Below are 27,354 nucleotides of genomic sequence, written 5' to 3' on the forward strand. Positions count from 1 at the left end.
AAATGCAAAGCAGTCAACTTCAGCAGCTGAAACTCCTACATTGGACTGGAGTTTACATTCAGTCTGCCAAGAGCAAGATGGTGACTCCACACAACAAACCAACTCCCCAAACAAGAGCCTGGAGTTGTGTTTGTGAATGTGTGCTTGTGTATGTACGTGTGTGTGCATGTATGTGTACACAGTATTTGTGTGCAGCTGATCTTAATTTAACCCCATGATCCAAACACAGATGGAAGACCCTCAAAATAATTCATCATGTTTATTGGGTGAAAATGTGTTACTTTCCATAGACATGTGTTACATGTGTTGGTGTAACAGGCTAGTTATCTAGTCACGGTCCAAGAACACAACACTGTACAGCAAATGTTTTTCAGGGAGCCCAAGTTGACTGGGATACATGCCAGTGTTAACATAACCAGTGACAACATCTACATGTGGTAAAAAGAAAACCCAACAACCAACAGGTGACATTTATATTCTATAACAGTGATGACTACCACTGTTTGACCAATCTCTGTTAACACACAACTAAAATGTTGGGAAACTTGGTCAGATGTTAGAGATTACTGTCTGACAGGTGAGAGTGTTAGATAAATAGTATTAATATGGATTATTGTATAGTAACAGTGATTATTGTAATATTAATAATGGTTATTGTAATATTAATAGTGGTTATTGTAATATGAATAATGGTTATTGTAATATGAATAATGGTTATTGTAATATTAGTAGTGATTATTGTAATATGAATAGTGATTATTGTAATATGAATAATGGTTATTCTAATATTAATATTAATAGTGATTATTGTAATATTATTAGTGATTATAGTAATATGAATAATGATTATTGTAATATTAACAGTGATTATTGTGATAGAGTATTATAATAGTGACGATTTTCTGACAGGTGCAAGTGTTTCAGCAGGAGTGTTCTTAATGGAGGAAGATCCAGACAGACTCTGGGGTCACACCCAGGCACCAGAATGTATTCTCCCCAACATCAATGTCCCAGCTGTGTGCTCCTGAGTTAATGGACGAAGGTTCCCTCTACTACATCACAGTGTGTCCTCCCTCTGTGAGAATCTTAATGAAGGACATCAGTGAGTGTTACTGACTCATTTACATCCTGTTAGTCCCTGATTCAGACAGAGACAGTATCCACCGATACAGACACCTTCCCTGGTAAAACCCTGAGAGGGAGGGGACAAAAGCCAGTGCAGATGAATGGAAGGACTCTCTCAGTGAAAGTGTGTGTGAATGTGTGTAGATGTGTGTTATTGACAGGGTCAGAGAATGACAGCTTTCCTCCTTCCCAGTCTAGCTGCACTCTGATCCTCTGGGGATTCTGTCTCACTATGAGGGGAGTGAGTGGCTGCTTTGGTGCATGTGTGTTATAATCACCACCACCAAACAACACACCCCAGGATCCATCCCAATATCCACTGTCTCCCTTCCTCTGGACAGACTCTGTGATCACACCCAGGTACCAGTACATATTCTCCCCAACATCAATGTCCCAGCTGTGTGTTCCTGAGTTAAAACCCTCAAAACCCAGGACAGTTTCTTCCTCATCAAACCTCTCTGGGTTGTCAGGAAGCTGCTGTTCCTCATCACTGTATCTCACACTGGTCAGATCATCAGACAGGATGAGATGTGGGTGGGAAGTGTTGGGGTCCAGAGTCACTGGAGCTGGACAGAGAGAACACAAACACACTACGTTAATTAAAATGAAGGGGGAATACATTACTGTATATGATATATAATGCTATGTGTTGTATGTTTTGTGTTATATTGTAACGTTCGTCGTTGGGAGAAAGAGAGGAGGACCAAGGTGTAGCGTGGTAAGTATTCATTATGCCTTTTACGAATACTCCCCCCAAAAATAAACACGATAAACGAAACAGTGCTGAACGGTGAACTAAAACACAGAACAGAAAATAAGCACCCACAACTCAAACGTGAAACCAGGCTGCCTAAGTATGGTTCTCAATCGTGGACAACGATTGACAGCTGCCTCTGATTGAGAACCATACCAGGCCAAACACAGAAATCCCAAATCATACAAAAAAGAACATAGACAACCCACCCAACTCACGCCCTTACCATTCTTAAACAAAGACATAACAAAAGAACTAAGGTCAGAACGTGACATATATACTGTTGAAGGTGGAAGTTAACAAACACTTAGGTTGGAGTCATTAAAACTTGTTTTTCAACCACTCCACAAATGTATTCTTAACAAACTATAGTTTTGGCAAGTCGGTTAGGACATCTACTTTGTGCATGACACAAGTAATTTTTCCAACAATAGTTTACAGACAGATTATTTCACTTATAATTCACTGTATCACAATTCCAGTGGGTCAGAAGTTTACATACACTAAGTTGACTGTGCCTTTAAACAGCTTGGAAAATTCCAGAAAATGTCATGGCTTTATAATCTTCTGCTCGGCTAATTGACATCATTTGAGTCAATTGGAGGTGTACCTGTGGATGTATTTCAAGGCCTACCTTCAAAATCAGTGCCTCTTTGCTGGAAATCATGGGGAAATCAAAAGAAATCAGCCAAGACCTCAGAAAAAAATGTGTAGACCTCCACAAGTCTGGTTCATCCTTGGGAGCAATTGCCAAACGCCTGAAGGTACCACGTTCATCTGAACAAACAATAGTACACAAGTATAAACACCATGGGACCACGCAGCCGTCATACCTCTCAGGAAGGAGACAAGTTCTGTCTCCTAGAGATGAAAGTACTTTGGTGTGAATAGTGCAAATCAATCCCAGAACAACAGCAAAGGACCATGTGAAGATGCTGGAGGAAACAGGCACAAAAGTATCTATATCCAGAGTAAAACAAGTCCTATATCAAATCAAAGTTTATTTGTCACGTGCACCGAATACAACAGGTGTTGTAGACCTTACAGTGAAATGCTTACTTACAGGCTCTAACCAATAGTGCGGAGATAAAAATAAGTGTATATATGTGTTTGTGTGTGTGTGTGCGTGTGTGTGTGTGTGTGTGTGTGTGTGTGTGTGTGTGTGTGTGTGTGTGTGTGTGTGTGTGTGTGTGTGTGTGTGTGTGTGTGTGAGTGTGTGTGTGTGTGTGTGTGTGTGTAGGTAAGTAAAGAATTAAAACAACAGTAAAAAGACATTTGAAAATAAGAGTAGCAAGGGTATATACAGACACCGGTTAGTCAGGCTTATTGAGGTGGTATGTACATGTGGGTATGGTTAAAGTGACTATGCATATATGATGAACAGAGAGTAGCAGTAACGTAAAAAGAGGGGTTGGCGGGTGGTGGGACACAATGCAGACATAACCTGAAAGGTCGCTCAGCTAGGAAGAAGCCACTGCTCCAAAACCACCATAAAAAAGCCAGACTACGGTTTGCAACTGCACATGGGGACAAAGATCGTACTTTTTGGAGAAATGTCCTCCGGTCTGATGAAACAAGACCAGAATTGTTTGGCCATAATGACCATCGTTATGTTTGGAGGAAAAATAGGGAGGCTTGCAAGCCGAAGAACACCATCCCAACTGTAAAGCACGGGGGTGGCAGCATCATGTTGTGGGGGTGCTTTGCTGCAGGAGGGACTGGTGCACTTCACAAAATAGATGGCATCATGAGGTAGGAAAATTATGTAGATATATTGAAGCAACATCTCAAGACATCAGTCAGGAAGTTAAAGCTTGGTCGCAAACGGGTCTTCCAAATGGACAATGACCCCAAGCATACTTCCAAAGTTGTGGCAAAATGGCTTAAGGACAACAAAGTCAAGGTATTGGAGTGGCCATCACAAAGCTCTGACCTCAATCCCATAGAAAAATTGTGGGCAGAACTAAAAAAAGTGTGTGCAAGAAAGGAGGCCTATACAAACTGGCTATTCCACCTCGCCGCACTGGCCTGGCTACGGGGAGCATTCCTTCTGACAGTTACACCAGCTCTGTCAGGAGGAATGGGCCAAAATTCACCCACCTTATTGTGGGAAGCTTGTGGAAGGCTACCCGAAACGTTTGACCCAAGTTAAACAATTTAAAGGCAATGTTACCATATATCAATTGAGTGCATGTACACTTCTGACCCACTGGGAATGTGATGAAAGAAATAAAAGCTGAAAGAATTAATTCTCTCTACTATTATTCTGACATTTCACATTCTTAATATAAAGTGGTGACCCTAACTGACCTAAGACAGGGAATTTTTACTAGGTTTAAATGTCAGGAATTGTGAAAAACTGAGTATAAATGCATTTGGCTAAGGTGTATATAAACTTCTGACTTCAACTGTATGTGCACATTACTTATTGGAAGATCCTCTGAAAACGTACAAAGTTTTTTTTATGTAGGTTGTGCTGCCATCCTGCTAGAAGGTAACAGATTATTTTATGATTTCAATGGATTTAAATGGATACAACGGTTTAAATGGATTTTCATTGTGTTCCATTGTGTTTTTCGCCCCCTAGTGGAGCTTTCTGGTACTTAGACTGTAAGGAAAACAGGAAGAGACATGCAGAAGGAAACAGGAGGAGACGCCGAGAAGCAGCTAAAAAACGCAACGGTGCAGGTCTTTCAGTGCAGATCTCTCGTCACGCTTCAGCCTCGTAAAATATTTGTTTGTAAGTTCGATTCAAGCATATTGCTAGTGATTATAATCTTGTTATTGATAGAATTTCTTACATATCAATGTTGGTTGCATTTACTCACAAATTGCCTTGCCTTTCATGTATGCCGTCAGCTGTATTACTTTGCACGTGCGTCATGCAAACGGTAAAATATACAATTGTGTAGTTTTGTTACTGTTTCTAGTGTAATATGCATTGTTATTCTACAGAGATGGTTGTATATTATTAGAGTAATGAAAGGAGTTAGCCAATTACCATATGAGTAACAATTAGCTATATGCTTTGGTATCATGCCAGAGTCATGGTACTGTAACAACCCGGGGTTTATAATCGCGGAAATCGACTCTGCGTTTGAACATGCTTTTGCGGCACGGTCGATAGCGCGCTGGACTTCGGGCTAGAAGGTCGAGGGTTCGAGGTCTGTTTCATTACAGTACCTTAGCACGTGCTTTGTATTTATGCAACTTCAAATGTATAATGTACAGCTACAGTATGTCGGTGTAAATTGAATACTAAATATATTATTTTCTGTATTTTGCAGTTTCACAACATAAACATTTTCAATATATTCATTCAAGAAAAGTCAGGCTATGGCAGTTTTATTGAATACTTAGTTGTTAGCTGTCTAGTTTTGCATGGGAACGCAACTCAAGGGCAGAAAATAGGTAATTCTAAATATCATTCACTCTATTTTTTTCAGTATTGGAGAGTTACAGTATTGGTCCAATATACACTGTGTACAAAACATTTAAGAACACATTCCTAATATTCAGTTTGCTGGTGCATGTTGAATCCATTGCTTCCCATAGTGGATCATTGTAGATATTTACCGGAAAATGTTGAGCGTGAAAAGCCCAGCAGTGTTGCAGTTCTTGACACAAACCAGTGTCCCTGGCACCAACTACCATACCCGTTCAAAGGCACTTACATATTTCGTCTTGCCTATTCCCCCTGTGAATGGCACACAGACACAATCCATTTCTCAACTGTCTCAAGGACTAAAAATACTTCTTAAACCTGTCTCCTCCCCTTCATCTACACTGATTGAAGTAGATTTAACAAGTGACATCAATAAGGGATCATAGCTTTATCTTTGAAAGAGCTGGTGTTCTTAATGTTTTGTCCACTCAGTGTTTAATACCCATTATATCTCAAAGATCTACTCACTGTAGTGAACTACTCCCTGCATCTTCTCCCAGACTCTGAACTGCAGGTTTCCCAGGTGCTTTGCCACATCGATCAGCGCTCCTGAAACCCTCTCTGGATCTGGCAGTGTACACTGGGCTCTGGAAGAACATTCAGGAGTCAGTGTTGCTGTGGGGTTTGATACAGAACCACAGAGAAGAGAGAGACATAATAGTCCCATTACCTTTTCACTGTATCCTTGTAGTTCTGTAGGGAAACAAAATAACATGTTAATAGATGTATTGATCTTAGAAAATCAATTACTACAATATTTATTTCATAATTGATACGGCTATTGATTTATCAGAGGTCGATTAGACCTTACCTGCAGGAATGAGATGTCCTCAGCTCCCAGCTCTTCTTCTATGGTTCTGATTGTGTCTGAAAGTGATGATATCTCTCTGCTCATCTTCTCAATCTTCTTCTTCATCATCTGACTCTTCTGCTCCTCTTCCTCCTTCAGTTCAGCTATCCTGGCTCTCTCTTCATGATATAGAAACTGATGAAACTTCTTAAACTCCATCTTAATCAGCCTCTCTGTGTGCTGGGCCTGGCTCTGGAGACAGTAGAGAGGAATGTCAAAAATGTAAATAATTGATTATCCATAATTCCACAGGGTTATGATGAATCTTCACAGTATCATTGTATTTGAGCTTCACTCTGTATTCTTACTTTGATGTGGTTGGCTGTTTTATGACAGATCAGTTTAACTTCTCCAAAGACCTTCAATTTCTCCTGTAAGGGCTCCAGTGAAGTCTTGAGTTCCTCCTAGAATGAAACAACATTTTAACGATATGCTGTGGGTAAAAGGAGTGGATTCACACAGATCTTCATTCACATTCCACAATATATGCTGTAGGTCAAGTAGCGTTAAATCTCCTACCTTATGATCCAGTACAGCTTCATCTATTGGGCAGCAGTCATGGCTTTTATGCTTTTTTGAAGTTTGACACACAAAACAGATGGGCTGTTTATCCTCCAGACAGAAGAGCTTGAGTTTCTCACTGTGTTGACTGCAGAGCACCTCAGACCCTGCTGAAGCTCTCTGACTTCTATCGTGTAAGTAGGCCTCACACAGGTTCTTTAAAACCAGGTTACAGGGGGGGAATTCCATTGATGAGTTCTTTCTGCAGACTGGACATTCCCGAGATGCCTTCTGTTTCCAGTATTCCTCCAGACAGGCTTTACAGAAACTGTGGCTACACAACAGGACCACAGGATCCTTGAAGATGTCACAGCATACTGGACAGGAGAAATCATCCTCGGAGAGAGAAGCTTTAGAGGCCATGGCTCACTGCTTATCTCTCTGTTATGGCTTTTGAATTGAAGGTTTAGTTTCACTTTTGACAACTCTTTTGATGAATGTTTACTCTTGAAAAGTTAACTGAACTCAGAAATCTGTTTTACCTGCCGTTATTCCTTAGTCTTGAATCGTTGTTTTGATTGTTTACAAAGATTATTGGTCATCCTATATGTCATATCAGTTTAGCTGAATGCTGAATAGCTGAATGTTACAGCGCTGTTCTGTTGTGAGCTTTACTCCTTCCTGCTATACAAGTAAGTCAGGGGTGGGGCTCTGCTGAGTTGTCATTTATATTAGCTTGAGTCTGTGCAGGACACTTCCACTAGATGTCAGTGTTTGGTTAAATATAACCTGATTTTTATGGTCCAATGTAGCCGTTTTTGTCTCAATTTCAAATAATTTCTGTGTAATTTAAAAACATATAAAATAGCTTCTTAGCAAAGAGCAATTTCTCATGTATTCGTTTTGCTTGGACCGCCTGGGAGTGGTCTGAGTGGGAAAGGAAAACATGAAAACTAGCTGTTATTGGAAGAGAGGATTTGGTCTTATTGTCACCAGGCAGGCCAAAACTCCATCCCACCAGGCCAAAACTCCATCCCACCAGGCCAAAACTCCATCCCACCAGGCCAAAACTCCATCCCACCAGACCAAAACTCCATCCCACCAGGCCAAAACTCCATCCCACCAGGCCAAAACTCCATCCCACCAGGCCAAAACTCCATTCCCCCAAAACAGACTGAAGTTTCAGGCGGTCTTTTCAATCAGCTCTTACTCTAAAATGGCATTATCATCATTTTCATAATTTCACAGTGTTATTCCAACCACATAGTGTGGAAACATATACAATGCAGGAAATCATATTTTTGACCGCACTGGGCCTTTAATGCAGCAAAACGCTAAGTGTATATTTTGGTCAATTCAGCACCATGGACAGCAACTGAATGAAGTGAAAAGCAGTTGAAACTCCGACATTGGACGAGCTCTTACATTCAGTCTGCCTAGAGCAAGATGTTGACTTTTGTTGACAATGTACTAACTCTTTGAATAATGTGGATAAAACAGGTATACTTTATACTGACATTTCTGACCTCTTTCCAATATTCCACTTCTCGCTGGCAGCTGGAATTGAAAAGGTGGGAATGGAGAATATCTAACAAACATAATTCTGAGCGGTTAGAGATGTCCCTGGACAATATTTCATGGGAAAATGTTTATAATCATCCCAATGAGGAGTCTGCTTACAGACTTTTCTCAAATCCTTCAATTCTGTACTAATCCTTAAATCTCCAGTTTAAAAAAACAAGCTGTATAAAAATGTGCTCACCAATCCTACCCCCCTGTATTCTGCTTATTATAAAAAGTTCAAATACAAATTTACCCATCTACTCAGGATAAAAATCATTTTACTAGCAAATTCCTCAAACAATATAAAGGAACCTTGGCTTCTACAGCTATCCCATCTCGATGTAATGTTGAGAATAAGACCTATAATGATCCTGATGTTATCTCATTTGAATTGAACTTTTTTCGTGAATGTGGGTTCCCCTCTGTCAACGAAAATCTGAGAAATGTATGCAAATCCCTTGGATAACGTGACGGGACATTTCCCTTTTGTGCTTCAGTTTGATCCACCTGATGGCGGCAGGCCATCATTGTAATTAAGAATTTGTTCCTAACTGACTTGCGTAGTTAAAAACTTCTTCAGGATCTGTGTGTCCCCCACGAGACAGTTGAGCTAACTTAGGCTAATGCGTTTATCATGAGGTTGTAAGTATAACAAGAAATCTTCCCAGGACATAAACATATCTGATATTGGCAGAAAGTTAAACTTTTGTTAATCTAACTGTACTGTCCAAGTTACAGTAGCTATTACAGTGAAATAATACCATGCTATTGTTTGAGGAGAGCGCACAGCTATGAACTTGAAAAGTTATTAATAAACCAATTAGGCACGTTTAGGCAGTCTTGATACCACACTTTTAACAGAAATGAAATGGTTCATTGGATCAGTCTAAAACTTTACACATACACTGCTGCCATCTGGTGGCCAAAATCTAAATTGTGCCTGGGCTGGAATAATACATTACAGCCGTTCTCTTGCATTTCAAAGATGATGGTACAAAAAAATAAAATGTTGCTTTTTTTCTTTGCATTTTCTTTTACCAGATCGAATGTGTTATATTCTCCTACATTCATTTCACATTTCCACAAACTTCAAAGAGTTTCCTTTCAAATGGTATCAATAATATGCATATCCTTGCTTCAATGCCTGAGCTACAGGCAGTGAGATTTGTGTTTGTCATTTTAAGCAAAACATAAAAAAGGGGCGGCTCCTTAATTAAATTAAGGTTAAATACATTTTAAAAAATGTAATGGAGGTGATGGAGGTCTTTGGTAACTTTAAGCTATCATCGGCTGGTAATGATGAGGGGCCTTTTTGGAGAATCCGTGTCTTCCTTGATGATTGAGCCTCTAAAATGCTGTATAAATTCACCAAATCAATGCAAACTGGTATTGTTCCTAAAGATTTTAAAATGTTCAAAGATGTCCCCATCTCTAAATCTCAGGATACAAGATATTTTACACATTATCACCCAATATCTGTACTATCATGCTGTTCTAAAATACTAGAGAAACTGGTGTATCGAAATTATTTTTTTTACATTTAAACCACTTTATTTTATATGAGCACGATATGTTTTTAGTAAAAACTACTCCACAGATTTGACTCTTTTACAACTTGTAGGTAAACAGTAATGAATATGCTCTTGGCATCTTTCTACATTTATCATAAGCTTTTGACACGGTTGATCATGAAATATTATTGATTTAATTGCATTATTATGATTTTAATGGATTTATAATTATGTTTAGGATAGAGAACAGTTGTTCGGTTGTTTATCTACCAGGGCCAAGATGTCTTGTGATGTTCCACAGGGATCGATCCTGGGATCGTTGTTATTTCTAATCTATATCAATGACCTTGCTGCTGTGTCTTCTACCATACTTCCTAGAATTTGTGTTGATGATACAAATTTGATTTTACCACATCTGAATGGTTCCAGATTTACAAATAATCTTTAAATGTTAAACAATCCAACTACATTGTATTCACACAAAATACACAAAAAGAGCCAGAATCTCAATTGGTGGGAATTAAATGGACCAGGTTTAATCAATTCAAAAAACATTTTTTATTTGATATTCTGTAGCTAAAGGTATTAATTATAAAAATATTTTAAAAAATGCCCTATTAATATTCTATTCAAAAATCAAATTATTATGTAGGCTAACTCAGGTTTTTTTAAATGTAGTCAAGACAAGTTATGTTCCAAAGATATCTTAAATCAGAATAACGGCACAATCATTATTATAATTAAGGTTGGGTTTTTTTCGGGCTTTTATAGTATATAGGCAAATGTGTATGCAAAGCTCCAGTATGTAAACTCAGCAACAAAAAAAAATAACAATTTTTCAGGACCCTGTCTTTCAAAAGATAAATTGTAAAACTCAAAATAAGTTCACAGATCTTCATTGTAATGGGTTTAAACACTGTTTCCCATGCTTGTTCAATGAGCCATAAACAATTAATGAACATGCACATGTGGAACGGTTGTTAAGACACTAACAGCTTACAGACGGTAGGCAATTAAGTGCACAGTTATGAAAACACCTAAGACAGCGCTACAGTTAGACAGGACGGGCAGCTGATCGTCCTCGCAGTGGCAGACCACGTGTAACAACACCAGCACAGGATCAGTACATCCAAACATCACACCTGTAGGACAGGTACAGGATAGCAACAACAACTGCCCAAGTTAAAACAGGGACGCACAATCCCTGCAGCAGTACTCAGACTGTCTGCAATAGGCTGAGAGAGGCTGGACTGAGGGCTTGTAGGCCTGTTGTAAGGCAGGTCCTCACCAGACATCACCGGCAACAACGTCGCCTATGGGCACAAACCCACCGTCGCTGGACCAGACAGGACTGGCAAAAAGTGCTCTTCACTGACAGGTCGCGGTTTTGTCTCACCAGGGGTGATGGTTGTATTTGCGTTTATCGTCGAGGGAATGAACATTACACCAAGGCCGGTACTCTGGAGCGGGATCGATTTGGAGGTGGAGGGTTCATCATTTATTTAATTTTTTTACCTTTATTGAACTAGGCAAGTCAGTTAAGAACAAATTATTATTTTCAATGACAGCCTAGGAACTGCCTGTTCAGGGGCAGAACGACAGATTTGTACCTTGTCAGCTTGGGGATTTGAACTTGCAACCTTCCGTTCACTAGTCCAACGCTCTAACCACTAGGCTACCCTGCCGCCTGCTGTCATGGTCTGGGGCGGTGTGTCACAGCATCATCAGACTGAGCTTATTGTCATTGCAGGCAATCTCAATGCTGTGCGTTACAGGGAAGACATCCTCCTCCCTCATGTGGTACCCTTCCTGCAGGCTCATCCTGACATGACAATGCCATGTCTGTGGAACTTGTTCAGTTTATGTCTCAGTTGTTGAATCTTATGTTCATACAAATATTTACACATGTTCAAGTTTAAATGGATCTTTGGAATTAATCATCACCTAAAAAAGCGCTGTCCATTTAGTTGTGTAAGGCTTTGAAACAACATCCACAATGTCCATGTTTTACACTCAGTTTCAACTTGTTGTTCTTTCTTCAAATTGATCAATCACTGTGAGGAGAGTTTTAAAAGCACATGCTGTTTTTATGATGTGTTTGATGTGAGTTTTGATAGCACTTGCATTGATGTCAGAGTGGTTAGAGGGACAATAGAGCCCTGAGTACCAGACCACTAGCAACCTGATGATCGTTAACGGGTTGAGTTCTACTAACACATGTCCAGAGTGCAGTCAGGGATTACCACGACTCAACAATCACATAGAATTTTTTACTGTCGTTATGACTGTGTGTAATGCGGTCACTGCAACAGCTTTAGTCGAGAGCGGTGCATTTGCCATACCAAGCGACGATACAGCCAGTCAAGATGCTCTCGGTGGTGCAGCTGTAGAACTTTTTGATAATCCGAGGGCCCATGCCAAATCTTTTCAGCCTCTTGAGGGGAAGAGTCGCTGCCGTGCCCTTCACGACTGTGCGGATGTGTGTGGACCATATTAATTCTTTATTGATGTGGACGCCAAGGAACTTGAAGCTCTCGACCATCTCCACAACAGTCCCAGTGATGCTGATGGACGGGTGCTCTCCCCTCTTTCTACTATTGGCCACAATCAGCTCCTTGTTCTTACTGATGTTGAGGGAGAGGTTGTTGTCCTGGCACCGCATTGCTAAGTCTATGACCTTCTCCCTGTAGGCTGACTCATCACTGTATGTGATCAGGTCTTCCACCGCCACGTTGTCAGCAAACTTGGTGATGGTGTTGGAGTCGTACGTGGCCATGCAGTTGTGGGTGAACAGGGAGTACAGGAAGGGAGTACAAACTACTGATGGGCATTCGTGTGGAGGGTGGAGCTGTGTTGTTGTCTACCATCACCACCTGGGGCCGGCCAGTCAGGAAGTCTAGGATCCAGTTGCAGAGGGAGGTGTTCAGTCACAGGGTCCCCAGCTTGGTGATGAGGTTGGAGGGCACTATGACGTTGAATGCTGAGCTGTAGTCTATGAACAACATTCTCACATAGTTATCTCCCCTCCTGCCTAAGTGGGAGAGGGCAGTGTGGAGTGCAATTGAGATTACAGCATCTGTGGATCTGTTGGGGTAGAATGCGAATTGTAGTAGGTCTAGGATGTATGGGGTGATGGTGTTGATGTGTGTTATGACCATCCTTTCAAAGCACTTCATAATTACAGATGTGAATGCTATAGGGCGATAGTAATTTAGGCAGGTAACTTTGGAGGTCTTGGGAATAGGGACAATGCTGGTCAGTTTAAAACATGTTTGGATGACAGATTGGGACAAGTTCAGACTGAAAAGGTCTGTGAAGACACTTTCCTGCTGCATTGCTCTGGGTTTGAGAACACGCCCTGGTATTCCGTCTGGCCCGGCGACCTTTTGAGTGTTAACCTGTTTAAACGTTTTGCTCACATCGGCCACTGAGGCAAGATCACACAGTCTTCTGGAAAAACCAGGGCTTTCACGCAAGGTACAGTTTCCCTTTGTAATCTAAGACCTGCCACATACGATGAGCATCGGAGCCGGTGTACTAGGATTGTACCTTCCTCCAAAATTGTCCTTTTGCATATTTGATGTCTCGTCGGAGGTCGTAGCGTGCTTTCTTGTATGTGTCAATGCCTGTGTCTTGTTACTTATAAGCCCTAGCTGTAGCCTTTAGCCCAGCGAGGATATTGCCTGTAATCCATGGTTTTTGGTTTGGATACGTTCTTATAGTCACTGTGGGGAGAACATTGTCTAAGTACTTGTGACTGTTGTGGTAAACTCAATGTTATCAGATTAGTCTCGGGAACATATCAGTCTGTGCTAGTAAAACAGTCTTGAAGCCTTGTGTATATTTCAATCGACCACTTCGTATTGAGTGCATCACTGGTATTTCCTATTTGAGCTTTTGTTAGTAAACAGGAAGCAGGGGAATAGACTCATGGTCCGATTTGCCAAAGGGAGGATGAGGGAGGGCCTTGTATGCGTTTCTGTGGGTAGAATTAAAGTAGTCTAGAGTGACTCAGGACACGTGTTGGTATTAGTGAGGTAGGATGATTTTAAGTCTCCCCGTGTTAAAGTCTCCATCCACTATAAACGCTGCCTCTGGGTGAGTGGTTTCTTGTTTGTTTATGACCCCATACCATTCATTGAGAGCCATAGTGGTGTTGGCTTGTGGAGGGATGTAGACAGCCTGATAATTACAGATGAGAAGTTTCTTGGTAGAAAAAAGGCTCTGCAGCTTAGAATGAGGTATTCTATATCAGGTGAGCAAAAAGCTAGATATTTTACTTCACACATGAAGCAGCACACCAGTTGTTATTTATGAAAAACACACTCCGCCTCTTTTCGACTTCCCGGAAGTCCGATCCTGCCGCTGCTCTGAGTACTATGTGCATAGCATCATCATCCAGCCACGTTTCAGTGAGACATAATATTGCAGATTTTCAAGTCTCTGATAGGAGACTCTCGAACAAAGCTTATCCATCTCATTCTCCAGTGACTAGACATTTTCCAATAGAACAGAGGGGAGCACCGTTCGCTTTTCTCTTTGCTTCAATTTCACCAGGACCCCACCTTGTCTCCCCCGTCCACACCTGCAGTGTTTTGGTAGCCCATGGAACAAAGGAATAGGGTCCGGTATGAACAGTGGAACAGCTTAGTCAGAGTTGAAGTCGTATTTGAAGGCTAAATCGAGGTTAACACAATGCCCCATAATGACAAAGCAAAAACAGTTTTTTAGAAATGTTGGCAATTTTTTTTAAATAAAATGAAATACCTTATTTACATAAGTATTCAGACCCTTTGCTATGAGACTCATAATTTACCTCAGTGCATCCTGTTTCCATTGATCATCTTTGAGATGTTTCTTCAACTTGATTGAAGTCCACCTGTGGTAAATTCAATTGATTAGACATGATTTGGAAAGGCACACACCTGTCTATATAAGGTCCAAACGTTGACAGTGCATGTCAGAGCAAAAACCAAGTCATGAGGTCGAAGGAATTGTCCTTAGAGTTCCGAGACAGGATTGTGTCGAGGCACAGATCTGGGGAAGGGTACCAAAAAAAATCAGCAGCATTAAAGTTCCCCAAGAACACAGTGGCCTCCATCATTCTGAAATAAAAGGAGTTTGGAACCACCACTCTTCCTAGAGCTGGCTGCCAGGCCAAACTGAGCAATCGGGTTCCAGAGTGGCGCAGCTGTCTAAAGCACTGCATCTCAGTGCTAGAGGCGTCACTACAAACCCTGGTTCGATTCCAGGCTGTATCACAACCGGCTGTGAGTGAGAGTCCCATAAGACGGCACACAATTGGCCCAGCGCCGTCCGGGTTAGGGTTTGGCTGGGGTAGGCCGTCATTGTAAATGATAATTTGTTCTTAACTGACTTGCCTAGTTAAATAAAGGTAAAATAAAAAATATAAGATTGGGGGAGAAGGGCCTTGGTCTGGGAGGTTACTCTGACAGAGCTCCAGACTTCCTATGTGGAGATGGTTGTCCTTCTGGAAGGTTTTCCCATCTCTTCAGCACTCCACCAATCAGGCCTTTATGCTAGAGTGGCCAGACAGAAGCCACTCCTCAGAAGAAGGCACATGACAGCCTGCTTGGAGTTTGTCAAAAGGCACCTAAAGGACTCTCCGACCATGAGTAACAAAATTCTCTGGTCTGATGAAACCAAGATTGAACTCTTTGTCTTGAATGCCAAGCGTCACATCTGGAGGAAACCTGGCACCATCCCTACGTTGAAACATGGTTGTGGCAGCATCATGCTGTGGGGATGTTTTTCAGGGCAAGGACTGGGAGACTAGTCAGGCTCGAAGGAAAGATGAACTGAGCAAAGTACAGAGAGATCATTGATGAAAACCTGCAACAGAGCGCTCAGGACCTCAGACTGGGGTGAAGGTTCACCTTCCAACAGGACAACGACCCTAAGCACACAGCCAAGACAACGCAGGAGTGGCTTCAGGACAAGTCTCTGGATGTCTTTGAGTGGCCCAGCCAGAGCCCGGACTTGAACCCAATCAAACATCTCTGGAGAGACCTGAAAATAGCTGTGCAGTGACACTCCCCATCCAAACTGACAGAGCTTCGGAGGATCTGCAGGGAAGGGGAGAACCTCCCCGAATACAGGTGTGCTGAGCTTGTAGCGTCATACCCAAGAAAACTCGAGGCTGTAACTGCTGCCAAAGGTGCTTCAACTGAGTAAAGGGTCTGAATGGTTATGTAAATGTGACATATATATATTTTTTTACATTTGCTAAATTTTCAAAATAAAATGTTTTTTACTTTGTCATTATGGGGAATTGTGCGTAGAATGATGAGGAGGGAAAAACAATGTAATCAATTTTAGAATGAGGCTGTAATGTAACACAATGTTAAAATAGTAAAGGGGTTTGAATACATTCCAAATGCACTGTATGTGTGCAGCTGATCTTAATTTAACCCCATGATCCAAACACAGATGGAAGACCCTCAATAATTCATCATGTTTATTGGGTGAAAATGTGTTACTTTCCATAGGCATATGTTACATGTGTTGGTGTAACAGGCTAGTTATCTGAGTCACGGTCCAAGAACACAACACTACAGCAAATGTGTTTCAGGGAGCCCAAGTTGACTGGGATACATGCCAGTGTTAACATAACCAGTGAAAACATCTACATGTGGTAAAAAGAAAACCCAACAACCAACAGGTGACATTTATATTCTATAACAGTGATGACTACCACTGTTTGACCAATCTCTGTTAACACACAACTAAAATGTTGGGAAACTTGGTCAGATGTTAGAGATTACTGTCTGACAGGTGAAAGTGTTAGATAAATAGTATTAATATGGATTATTGTATAGTAACAGTGATTATTGTAATATTAATAGTGATTATTGTAATAGTAATAGTGGTTATTGTAATATTAGTAGCAGTTATTGTAATATTATTAGTGGTTATTGTAATAGAGTATTATAATGATTATCAGACAGGTGAAAGTGTGACAACAGGAGTGTTCTTAATGGACGAAGGTCCCCTCTACTACATCACAGTGTGTCCTCCCTCTGTGAGAATCTTAATGATGGACATCAGTGAGTGTTACTGAATCATTTACATCCTGTTAGTCCCTGATTCAGACAGAGACAGTATCCACTGATACAGTCACTTTACCTGGTAAAACCCTCAGAGGTGTAAAAGTACAGAATAATGGAAAGACTCTCTCAGTGAAAGTGTGTGTGAATGTGTGTAGATGTGTGTTATTGACAGGGTCAGAGAATGATAGCTTTCTTCCTTCCCAGTCTAGCTGCACTCTGATCCTCTGGGGCTTCTGTCTCACTGTGAGGGGAGTGAATGGCTTATTTGGATCATGTGTTTTATAATCACCACTATAAAACAACATACCCCAGAACGCATCCCAATAACTACTGTCTCCCTTCCTCTGGACAGACTCTGTGATCACACCCAGGTACCAGTACATATTCTCCCCAACATCAATGTCCCAGCTGTGTGTTCCTGAGTTAAAACCCTCAGAGCCCAGGACTACTCCAACCTCATCAAACCTCTCTGGGTTGTCAGGAAGCTGCTGTGTATTGTTACTGTATCTCACACTGGTCAGATCATCAGACAGGGTGAGTTGTGGTTTGGCAGTGTTGGGGTCCAGAGTCACTGGAGCTGGACAGACAGAACACAAACACACTAGATTAATTCAAATGAAGGGGGAATACATTACTGTATATGATATATAATGCTGTGTTGTACTTTTTGTGTTCTATATGTGAACATTACTTATTGGGAAATCCTCTTAAAACTTCACATCTTCACAAATGTACCATCTGCTTTTTGATAAATACACTGAAACGGATTTGATGTTGTAAAGAAAATGGATGTTATTTATTTTAAAGACACTCTTCAGCTAGTCTTGTACTTTTCCTGTTAAAAAACAATGTCTCATGAAAAATACAGTAATGTTACCAGACTTAAAGGGGAAGAAATATTGTTTTTTAGACACAACTGCAAACTTCAAGGAGTTGACCATTGAATGAGTTGGTCTGGTGGGTGCACTGTGATATCATCGGCCTCCCCCTTGCTTGAGGAACAATAGAGGAGTATTAGAGGACATAATAGGAAAGCCCCTCCCCCCACCAACACTTGTTCCATGTCATGAGGATACCTGGACCACCTATTGAGATGAGCCTTTGTTCAGTAAATCAGGTGATAAATGAGGCGAAAAGGAGACTGGATTCACTGTCTCTTTTTCTGTATTGGAGAGCCATAGTGATCCAACATTGATGAATACGCTGATTCGGTGAGCGAGTTTATTAGCAAGTGCATCGGCGATGTCGTACCCACAGCAACTATTAAAACATTCCCAAACCAGAAACGGTGGATTGATGGCAGCATTCGAGCGAAACTGAATGAGCAAACTACTGCTTTTAACCAGGGCAAGGTGACCGGAAACATGACGGAATACAAACAGTGTAGCTATTCCCTCCGCAAGGCAATCAAACAAGCTAAGCGTCAGTATAGAGACAAAGTAGAGTCACAATTCAATGGCTCAGACACAAGAGGTATGTAGCAGGGTCTACAGTCAATCACGGACTATAAAAGGTAAACCAGCCCCGTCGCGGACCAGGATGTCTTGCTCCCAGACAGACTAAACAACTTCTTTGCTCGCTTTGAGGACAATACAGTGCCACTTACACGGCCCGCAACCAAAACCTGCAGACTCTCCTTCACTGCAGCTGATGTGAGTAAAACATTTAAACGTGTTAACCCTTGCAAGGCTGCAGGCCCAGACGGCATCCACAGCCGCGTCCAAGGAGCATGCGCAGGCCAGCTGGCTGGTGTATTTACGGACATATTCAATCTCTCTGTCACGTTAGTCGTACGGAGGTGACCAAGGCGCAGCGTGAATTGAATACATGTTATATTTTAATGAAGACGGACACTAAACAAACTACAAAACAACAAAACCAACGTGACGCTATGCTACAAATGTGCAGACACAGGCAACTAGACATAGATAATAACCAACAAAATACCCAAAGAGGATGACTGCCTAAATATGGTTGCCAATCAGAGACAACGATAAACACCTGCCTCTAATTGAGAACCAATCTAGGCAACTATAGACCTACATAAACACCTAGATGGTAAACAACCCCATAAATCTACAAAACCCCTAGACAGTACAAAACCCCTAGATGAGACAAAAACACACATACCACCCTAGTCACACCCCGACCTAACCAAAATATATAAAGAAAACAAAGAATACTCAGGTCAGGGCGTGACACACTCCCTATCCCAGTCTGCTGTTCCCACGTGCTTCAAGAGGGCCACCATTGTTCCTGTTCCCAAGAAAGCTAAGGTAACTGAGCTAAACAACTACCGCCGCGTAGCACTCACTTCCGTCATCATGAAGTGCTTCGAGAGACTAGTCAAGGACCATATCACCTCCACCCTACCCGACACCCTAGACCCACTCCAATTTGCTTACCGCCCCAATAGGTCCACAGACGAGGCAATCACAACCACACTGCGCACTCCCCTAACCCATCTGGACAATAAGAATACCTATGTGAGAATGCTGTTCATCGACTACAGCTCAACATTTAACACCATAGTACCCTACAAACTCGTCATCAAGCTCGAGACCCTGGGTTTCGACCCCGCCCTGTGCAACTGGGTACTGGACTTCCTGACGGGCCGCCCCCAGGTGGTGAGGGTAGGTAACAACATCTTCACCCCGCTGATCCTCAACACTAAGGCCCCACAAGGGTGCATTCTGAGCCCTCTCCTGTACTCCCTGTTCACTCACGACTGCGTGGCCATGCACGCCTCCAACTCAATCATCAAGTTTGTAGACGACTCTACAGTGGTAGGCTTGATTACCAACAACAATGAGACGGCCTACAGGGAGGCGGTGAGGGCCCTCGGAGTGTGGTGCCAGGAAAATAACCTCACACTCAACGTCAACAAAACAAAGGAGATGATCGTGGACTTCCGGAAACAGCAGAGGGAGCAGCCCTCTATCCACATCGATGGGACAGTAGTGGAGAGGGTAGTAATTTTTAAATTCCTCTGCGTCCACATGACGGACAAACTGAATTGGTCCACCCACACAGACAGCGTGGTGAAGAAGGCGCGGCAGCGCCTCTTCAACCTCAGGAGGCTGAAGAAATTCAGCTTGTCACCAAAAGCACTCAAACACTTTTACAGATGCACAATCGAGAGCATCCTGTTGGGCTGTATCACCGCCTGGTACGGCAACTGCTCCACCCACAACCGTAAGGCTCTCCAGAGGGTAGTGAGGTCTGCACAACGCATCACCAGGAGCAAACTACCTGCCCTCCAGGACACCTACACCACCCGATGTTACAGGAAGGCCATAAAGATCATCTAGGACAACAACCACCCGAGCCACTGCCTGTTCACCCCGTTATCATCCAGAAGGCGAGGTCAGTACAGGGGCATCAAAGCAGGGACCGAGAGACTGAAAAACAACTTCTATCTCAAGGCCACCAGACTGTTAACATTGAGTGGCTGCTGCCAACATACTGACTCAACTCCAGCCACTTTAATATTGGAAAAATGTATGTAATAAATGTATCACTAGCCACTTTAAACAATGCCCCTTAATATAATGTTTACATACCCTATATTACTCATCTCATATGTATATACTGTACTCGATACCATATACTGCATTTTGCCTATGCCGTTCTGTACCATCACTCATTCATATACTGTATCTTTATATACATATTCTTCATCCCTTTACACTTGTGTGTATAAGGTAGTTGTTGTGAAATTGTTAGGTTAGATTACTCGTTGGTTATTACTGCATTGTCGGAATTAGAAGCACAAGCATTTCGCTACACTCGCATTAACATGTGCTAACCATGTATATGTGACAAATAACATTTGATTTGATGTCACGGTCTACAGTATATAATACCTTGTTATACCCCTTAAATACTTACTGTAGTGAACTATTTCCTGCATCTTCTCCCAAACTCTGAACTGCAGGTTTCCCAGGTGCTTTGCCACATCAATCAGCGCTCCTGAAACCCTCTCTGGATCTGGCAGTGTACACTGGGCTCTGGAAGAACATTCAGGAGTCAGTGTTGCTGTGGGGTTTGATACATAACCACAGAGAAGAGAGAGACAAAATAAAGTCCCATTACCTTTTCACTGTATCCTTGTAGTTCTGTAGGGAAACAAAATAACACATATAAAGATGCATTGAGCATAGCAAATCAATCTAAAACATATCAATTGATTACTACAATATTTATTTCATAATTGATACGGCTATTGATTTATCAGAGGTCGATTAGACCTTACCTGCAGGAATGAGGTGTCCTCAGCTCCCAGCTCTTCTTCTATGGTTCTGATTGTGTCTGAGAGTGATGATATCTCTCTGCTCATCTTCTCAATCTTCTTCTTCATCATCTGACTCTTCTGCTTCTCTTCCTCCTTCAGTTCAGCTATCCTGGCTCTCTCTTCATGATATAGAAACTGATGAAACTTCTTAAACCCCATCTTAATCAGCCCCTCTGTGTGCTGGGCCTGGCTCTGGAGACAGTAGAGAGGAATGTCAAAGAAATCATCAATATCAATATTCCACAGGGTTATTCTAAATCTTCACAGTATCATTGTATCTCAGCTTCACTCTGTATTCTTACCTTGATGTAGTTGGCTGTTTGATCACAGCTCAGTTTAACTTCTCTAAAGACCTCCAGCTTCTCCTGTAAGGGCTCCAGTGAAGTCTTGAGTTCTTCCTGATATGAACCAACATTATTAAGATAAAGGAGTGGATTGGCACACAGATCTTTATTTACGTGACTATATGTACATGCTGTAGGTCAAGTAGCGTTAAATACATCTCCTACCTTATGATCCAGTACAGCTTCATCTATTGGGCAGCAGTCATGGCTTTTATGCTTTTTTGAAGTTTGACACACAAAACAGATGGGCTGTTTATCCTCCAGACAGAAGAGCTTGAGTTTCTCACTGTGTTGACTGCAGAGCACCTCAGGCCCTGCTGAAGCTCTCTGACTTCTATCGTGTAAGTAGGCCTCGCACAGGTTCTTTAAAACCAGGTTACAGGGGGGGAATTCCATTGATGATTTCTTTCTGCAGACTGGACATTCCCGAGATGCCTTCTGTTTCCAGTATTCCTCCAGACAGGCTTTACAGAAGCTGTGGCTACACAACAGGACCACAGGATCCTTGAAGATGTCACAGCATACTGGACAGGAGAAATCATCCTCGGAGAGAGAAGCTTTAGAGGCCATGGCTCACTGCTTATCTCTCTGTTATGGCTTTTGAATTGAAGGTTTAGTTTCACTTTTGACAACTCTTTTGATGAATGTTTACTCTTGAAAAGTCAACTGAACCTAGAAATCTATGTTTGGATGCCGGAGTTCCTTAGTCTTCAATTGTTGTTTTGATTCTTGGTTGTTTACAAAGATTATTGGTCCTTCTATATGTTATATCAGTTTAGCTGAATGCTGAATAGCTGAATGTTACAGCGCTGTTCTGTTGTGAGCTTTACTCCTTCCTGCTAAACAGGTCAGTCAGCGGTGGGGCTCTGCTGAGTTGTCATTTATATTAGCTTGAGTCTGTGCAGGACACTTCCACTAGATGTCAGTGTTTGGTTAAATATAACTGGATTTTTAATGTTCATTGTAGCTGTTTTTGTCTCACTATCAAATCATTTCTGTGTAATTTAAAAAAGGAACATAAATAGCTTCTTAGAAAAAAGCAATTTCTCATGCAATAATTTTCCGAGGACTGTCGGAGTGGTCTGAGTGTGAAGGGGAAAAATGAAAACTAGCTGTTATTGGAAGATAGGATTGGAAGTCTATTTCCTATTGGTGTTATTGTCACCAGGCAGGCCAAAACTCCATCCCACCAGGCCAAAACTCCATCCCACCAGACCAAAACTCCATCCCACCAGACCAAAACTCCATCCCACCAGACCAAAACTCCATCCCACCAGACCAAAACTCCATCCCACCAGGCCAAAACTCCATCCCACCAGACCAAAACTCCATCCCACCAGGCCAAAACTCCATCCCACCAGGCCAAAACTCCATCCCACCAGGCCAAAACTCCACCCCACCAGGCCAAAACTCCATCCCACCAAAACAGGCTGAAATTTCAGGCGGTCTTTTCAAGCAGCTCTTCCACTAAAAGGGCATTGTCATTATTTTCATAATTTCACAGTGTTATTCCAACCACATAGTGTGGAAACATATATAAACACATGAAATCATGTTTTTGACTGCAGTGGGCCTTTAATGCTGCAAGAAGCTAAGTGTATGAAATGTTTTATTTAAATTCTATCTGTGTCTCTCAGCACCATGGCCAGAAACTGCACAGAAGTACAAAGCAGTCAACTTCAGCAGCTGAGTTTACATTCAGTTTGCCAAGAGCAAGATGGTGACTCCGCCCCCAAAAAATGATAATATTGATAATAGTTTTACTAATTCTTTGAATAATGTGGATAAAAAGGTATACTTTATACTGACATTTATGACCACTTTCCAATATTCCACTTCTCGCTGGCAGCTGGAAATGAAAAGGTGTGAATGGAGAATATTTAACAAACGTAATTCTGAGCAGTTTAAGATGTTCATCGATAATATTTAATGGGAAAATGTTTATAATCATCCCAATGTGGAGTCTCCTTACAGACTTTTCTCAAATCATTATATTCTGTATTAATTCCTACACCCTAAGTTTAAAAAACAAGTTGTATGAGAAGTTTCTCACCAATCCTGAATTCTGCCTATTATAAAAAGTATAAGAACAAATTTTCCCATCTACTTCGGATATCCCCAAAAATATATTTTACGAGCAAATTACTCAAACTATAAAAAGTAAACTTGGAAAAGAATCAATCAACTGTTGTTGAATAATGAAAGGGTTCTACAGCTATCCCATCTCAATGTAATGTTGGGAATAAGACCTACAATGATCTTGATGTTATCTCATTTGAATTAAATAACTTTTTTTGTGAATGTGGGTTTCTCTGTCAAAGAAAATCTGAGAATTGTATGTAAATCCCTTGGACAACATGAAGGGACATTTCCCTTCTCTGCTAGTAATAGGGCTTAAGGGTCTTCCTTGATGGTTGAGTCTCAAACATGCTGTATATCGTCACCAATGCAAACTGGTATCAATGCAAACTGGTATTGTTCCTAAAGATTTTAAAATGTTCAAAGATGTCCCCATCTCTAAATCTCGGGATACAAGATATTTTACACATTATCACCCAATATCTGTACTATCATGCTGTTCTAAAATACTAGATAAACTGGTGTATCGAAATTATTTTTTTTACATTTAAACCACTTTATTTTATATGAGCACCAATATGTTTTTTGTAAAAACTTCTCCACAGATGACTCTTTTACAACGTGGACAAAATCTTAACAGCCCTGAACAGTAATGAATATGCTCTTGGCATCTTTCTACATTTATCAAAAGCTTTTGACACGGTTGATCATGAAATATTACTTATTAAATTGCATTATTATGGTTTCCATGATTGTACATAGAAATAGCTTTTTTTAGACATTTAAATGGCTTTATAATTATGTTTATGATAGAAACAATGTCTATATGCAAATTATTGTTTATCTACCAGGGCCAAGATATCTTGTGGTGTTCCACAGGGTTCGATCCTGGGACCGTTGTTATTTCTAATCTATATTAATGACCTTGCTGCTGTGTCTTCTACCATACTTCCAATTATTTTTGCTGATGATACCAACTTGATTTTATCACACAAGAATTTTGATTCACTAATCAATGAAGCTAACTCAGGCATGGCCAAATCTGAATGGTTCCATATAAACAAATAATCTTTAAATGTAAAATCCAACTTAATTGCATTCACTTGTAGGAATTATAAATAAATACGTACATTTTGATTTGTTTCAAACAGTTTTGGTGTTATTTCATGGTTTTGATTTCGTCACTATAATTCTACATTGTAGAAAATAGTAAAAATAAAGTAAAACCCTTGAATGAGTTGGTGTGTTGAAACTTTTGACTGGTACTGTATGTAGTGATGTAATAATGCTATATGCACATACTGTAGGTCAAGTAGCGTTAAATACATCTCCTACCTTATGATCCAGTACAGCTTCATCTATTGGGCAGCAGTCATGGTTTTTATGCTTTTTTGAAGTTTGACACACAAAACAGATGGGCTGTTTATCCTCCAGACAGAAGAGCTTGAGTTTCTCACTGTGTTGACTGCAGAGCACCTCAGGCCCTGCTGAAGCTCTCTGGCTTCTATCCTGTAAGTAGGCCTCACACAGGTTCTTTAAAACCAGGTTACAGGGGGGGAATTCCATTGATGATTTCTTTCTGCAGACTGGACATTCCCAAGATGTCTTCTGTTTCCAGTATTCCTCCAGACAGGCTTTACAGAAACTGTGGCTACACAACAGGACCACAGGATCCTTGAAGATGTCACAGCATACTGGACAGGAGAAATCAACCTCGGAGAGAGAAACTTTAGAGGCCATGGCTCACTGCTTATCTCTCTGTTATGGCTTTGGAAGTCTTTTGATGAAGGTTTACTTTAAAAAAGTCTAAATCTATATTTTGGATGATGTTAAGGGAATTTTTATCAATGATTACTAATTATGTATACATTTCAATCAGGACTGACTAATCAGAATACTGTTATGTTACTGTATATGTACTAATCCGAATACTATTATCTCACTGTATATGTACTAATCAGAATACTATTATGTTGCTGTATATGTACTAATCAGAATACTATTATGTTGCTGTATATGTATGAGTTTTCTTTCTTGATCCCAGTGCTGAATATAATGTGTGTAAATGTGGTCAAGAGTTAGAACAATGACTGTCTGTTCCTTGGTATAAATGAATGAACGATATCTTCAGACTGGCTAGAATGCTTATCTACACAAGAAGACCTTGGCTCATAAATTATATTAAATTGGTAGGGAGGCGATGTGGGAAGGCTTGAGATACTGCCTTTGTACCAGGGTGGGAGAAGAGACGGGTTGGTACTGGAACTAATGATGTCATTTTCAGTTTATAACCTGTGGTAACCTGTATCGTGTTCAGTACTCTCGTGATTAAACTCTGCTGATTAACTTTAAGACTGGGCTCTGTCCATTATTATAGAATAAGGGTCTTACAAATCCTTATGAATTGACAGAGTATTTAATTGTAATTGGGTGTTAAAACATAGAGCAATTTAATTCCTTTAGCAGATGACGGTGTTCCTTAGCCGTTAATTGTTGTTTTGATTCTTGTTTGTTTACAAAGTTTTTTGGTCATCCTATTAGACAGTTCACTGAATAATTAATTGCTGCATGTTACAGTGCTGTTCTGTTGTGAGCTTTTCTCCTTCCTGTTAAGCAGGAGTAGGGTGGAGCTCTGCTGAGTTGTCTTTATATCAGTTTGAGTCTGTGCAGGACACTTCCACTAGATGTCAGTGTTTACTTAAATATAACTGGATTTTATTGCTTCAAAATGCCAGGTGTATGAAAATGACCAAATAAACTGATCTAACATTTCTCCTCATCTGACTTGACTGTTAGCTGAATTCTGACTATCTATGTCTCTGGTTAATTCAGCACCATGGACAGCAACTGTATGGAAGTGCCAAGCAGTCAACTTCAGCAGCTGAAACTCCTACATTGGATTCACTTTTACATTCAGTCTGCCAAGAGCAAGATGGTGACTCCACACAACAAACCAACTCCCCGACCAAGGGCCAGGTATTCTGCTACAGAACATGTGAAAGTAAGTCAGAGACATTCACGAGTATAAACTTTCCTCTGTAACACTATCCTCCAGCTTTTCCCCCCTCCCTCACCCATCCCTCCGTCAGTCAGGCAGGAGGATAGGAGCCGTGTTTGGTGGTGTTAATCTGTCTCTCCTCAGAACTCCGGAGTGAGGATCCTCAGAGTGCTCAAAGCTGGGATTCGGACTTTGTGGCCGCAGCCTGCGAGGAGACAGATAGGCCTGCCTGTTTTATATGTAAAGCTGCCAGCCATAAAGCACAGGCCCGCCGGGTATTTCACACAATTCTTTTGTCCCAGCCAAACTGTGGTGGGGTCCCAGGGTCTAAGAGGCTTTGCATTCTGGGAGCAAAGGAGAGGGACGGACGCTGAGGATTGTGGGTAAATTTGGACGGGCATCAGGCAGGCATTTGGCAGTCTTGCCTTTCTCCCACAGCGTTTGCTCTGATGTTGCTCATCCATATATTTATATATTCTTAATTCCATTCCTTTACTTAGATTTGTGTGTATTAATCAAATTAAAATCAAATCAGATTTTATTGGTCACATACACATGATTAGCAGATGTTAATGTGAGTGTAGCGAAATGCTTGTGCTTCAAGTTCCGACAATGCAGTAATATCTAACAAGTAATCTAACAAATTCACAACAACTACTTTATACACACAAATGTAAAGGGATGAATAGGAATATGTACAGATAAATATATGGATGAGCGATGGCCGTACGGCATAGGCAAGATGCCGTGGATGGTTTAGAATACAGAATATACATATGAGATGAGTAATGTAGGATATGTAAACATTATTAAAGTGGCA

General features: G+C 41.1%; 2 protein-coding genes and 2 long non-coding RNA genes across 5 annotated transcripts; 2 read left to right on the plus strand and 2 right to left on the minus strand.

Moving 5' to 3' along the window:
- Window positions 1–245: 245 nt before the first annotated feature.
- Window positions 246–7,377, minus strand: LOC110492543 (E3 ubiquitin-protein ligase TRIM35). 2 transcript variants are annotated; one of them, XR_016487490.1, is made up of 7 exons: window positions 6,694–7,377; window positions 6,483–6,578; window positions 6,136–6,366; window positions 5,995–6,017; window positions 5,793–5,911; window positions 5,456–5,576; window positions 970–1,691 (listed from the first exon to the last, which is right to left on the minus strand). XR_016487490.1 is itself a non-coding variant. In XM_021566947.3 (6 exons), the coding sequence occupies exons 1-6, from the start codon at window positions 7,096–7,098 to the stop codon at window positions 1,144–1,146; spliced, it is 1,422 nt and encodes a 473-aa protein (XP_021422622.3). In that variant the 5' UTR covers window positions 7,099–7,377; the 3' UTR covers window positions 246–1,143. The 2 variants fall into 2 exon arrangements, 1 of the variants encoding a protein (XP_021422622.3); XM_021566947.3 differs by lacking the exon at window positions 5,456–5,576 and having other exon boundaries at window positions 246–1,691.
- On the plus strand, window positions 4,485–7,555 carry LOC110492553 (uncharacterized). Its single transcript, XR_016487491.1, has 5 exons — window positions 4,485–4,619; window positions 5,825–6,396; window positions 6,511–6,665; window positions 6,756–6,869; window positions 6,944–7,555. It is a non-coding gene; the product is annotated as an uncharacterized LOC110492553 (long non-coding RNA).
- Window positions 7,556–16,213: 8,658 nt separating this feature from the next.
- Window positions 16,214–22,314, minus strand: LOC110492544 (E3 ubiquitin-protein ligase TRIM39). The gene is made up of 6 exons (XM_021566948.3): window positions 21,623–22,314; window positions 21,416–21,511; window positions 21,075–21,305; window positions 20,915–20,937; window positions 20,711–20,829; window positions 16,214–17,396 (listed from the first exon to the last, which is right to left on the minus strand). Exons 1-6 carry the CDS (start codon window positions 22,025–22,027, stop codon window positions 16,858–16,860), a joined length of 1,413 nt encoding a protein of 470 aa, XP_021422623.3. The 5' UTR covers window positions 22,028–22,314; the 3' UTR covers window positions 16,214–16,857.
- On the plus strand, window positions 20,495–22,001 carry LOC149976967 (uncharacterized). Its single transcript, XR_016487492.1, has 3 exons — window positions 20,495–20,923; window positions 21,702–21,798; window positions 21,873–22,001. It is a non-coding gene; the product is annotated as an uncharacterized LOC149976967 (long non-coding RNA).
- Window positions 22,315–27,354: the final 5,040 nt, after the last annotated feature.

This window comes from Oncorhynchus mykiss, chromosome 16, assembly GCF_057628025.1.
Source record: "Oncorhynchus mykiss isolate SJ-2025 chromosome 16, ASM5762802v1, whole genome shotgun sequence".
Taxonomy (NCBI): Eukaryota; Metazoa; Chordata; class Actinopteri; order Salmoniformes; family Salmonidae; genus Oncorhynchus; species Oncorhynchus mykiss.

What these genes read in the sequence shown, in the direction of transcription:
- LOC110492543 (XM_021566947.3), bottom strand. Translation starts at nt 7,098, where the DNA reads ATGGCCTCTAAAGCTTCTCTCTCCGAGGATGATTTCTCCTGTCCAGTA. An exon ending in AGGACATCTCATTCCTGCAG is followed by an intron (nt 6,018 to 6,135) that starts GTAAGGTCTAAT and finishes GTTTCCCTACAG; the next exon opens with AACTACAAGGATACAGTGAA. An exon ending in TACAAGGATACAGTGAAAAG is followed by an intron (nt 5,912 to 5,994) that starts GTAATGGGACTA and finishes ATGTTCTTCCAG; the next exon opens with AGCCCAGTGTACACTGCCAG.
- LOC110492544 (XM_021566948.3), bottom strand. Translation starts at nt 22,027, where the DNA reads ATGGCCTCTAAAGCTTCTCTCTCCGAGGATGATTTCTCCTGTCCAGTA. An exon ending in TACAAGGATACAGTGAAAAG is followed by an intron (nt 20,830 to 20,914) that starts GTAATGGGACTT and finishes ATGTTCTTCCAG; the next exon opens with AGCCCAGTGTACACTGCCAG. An exon ending in GCAGGAAATAGTTCACTACA is followed by an intron (nt 17,397 to 20,710) that starts GTAAGTATTTAA and finishes CTGTCTGTCCAG; the next exon opens with CTCCAGTGACTCTGGACCCC.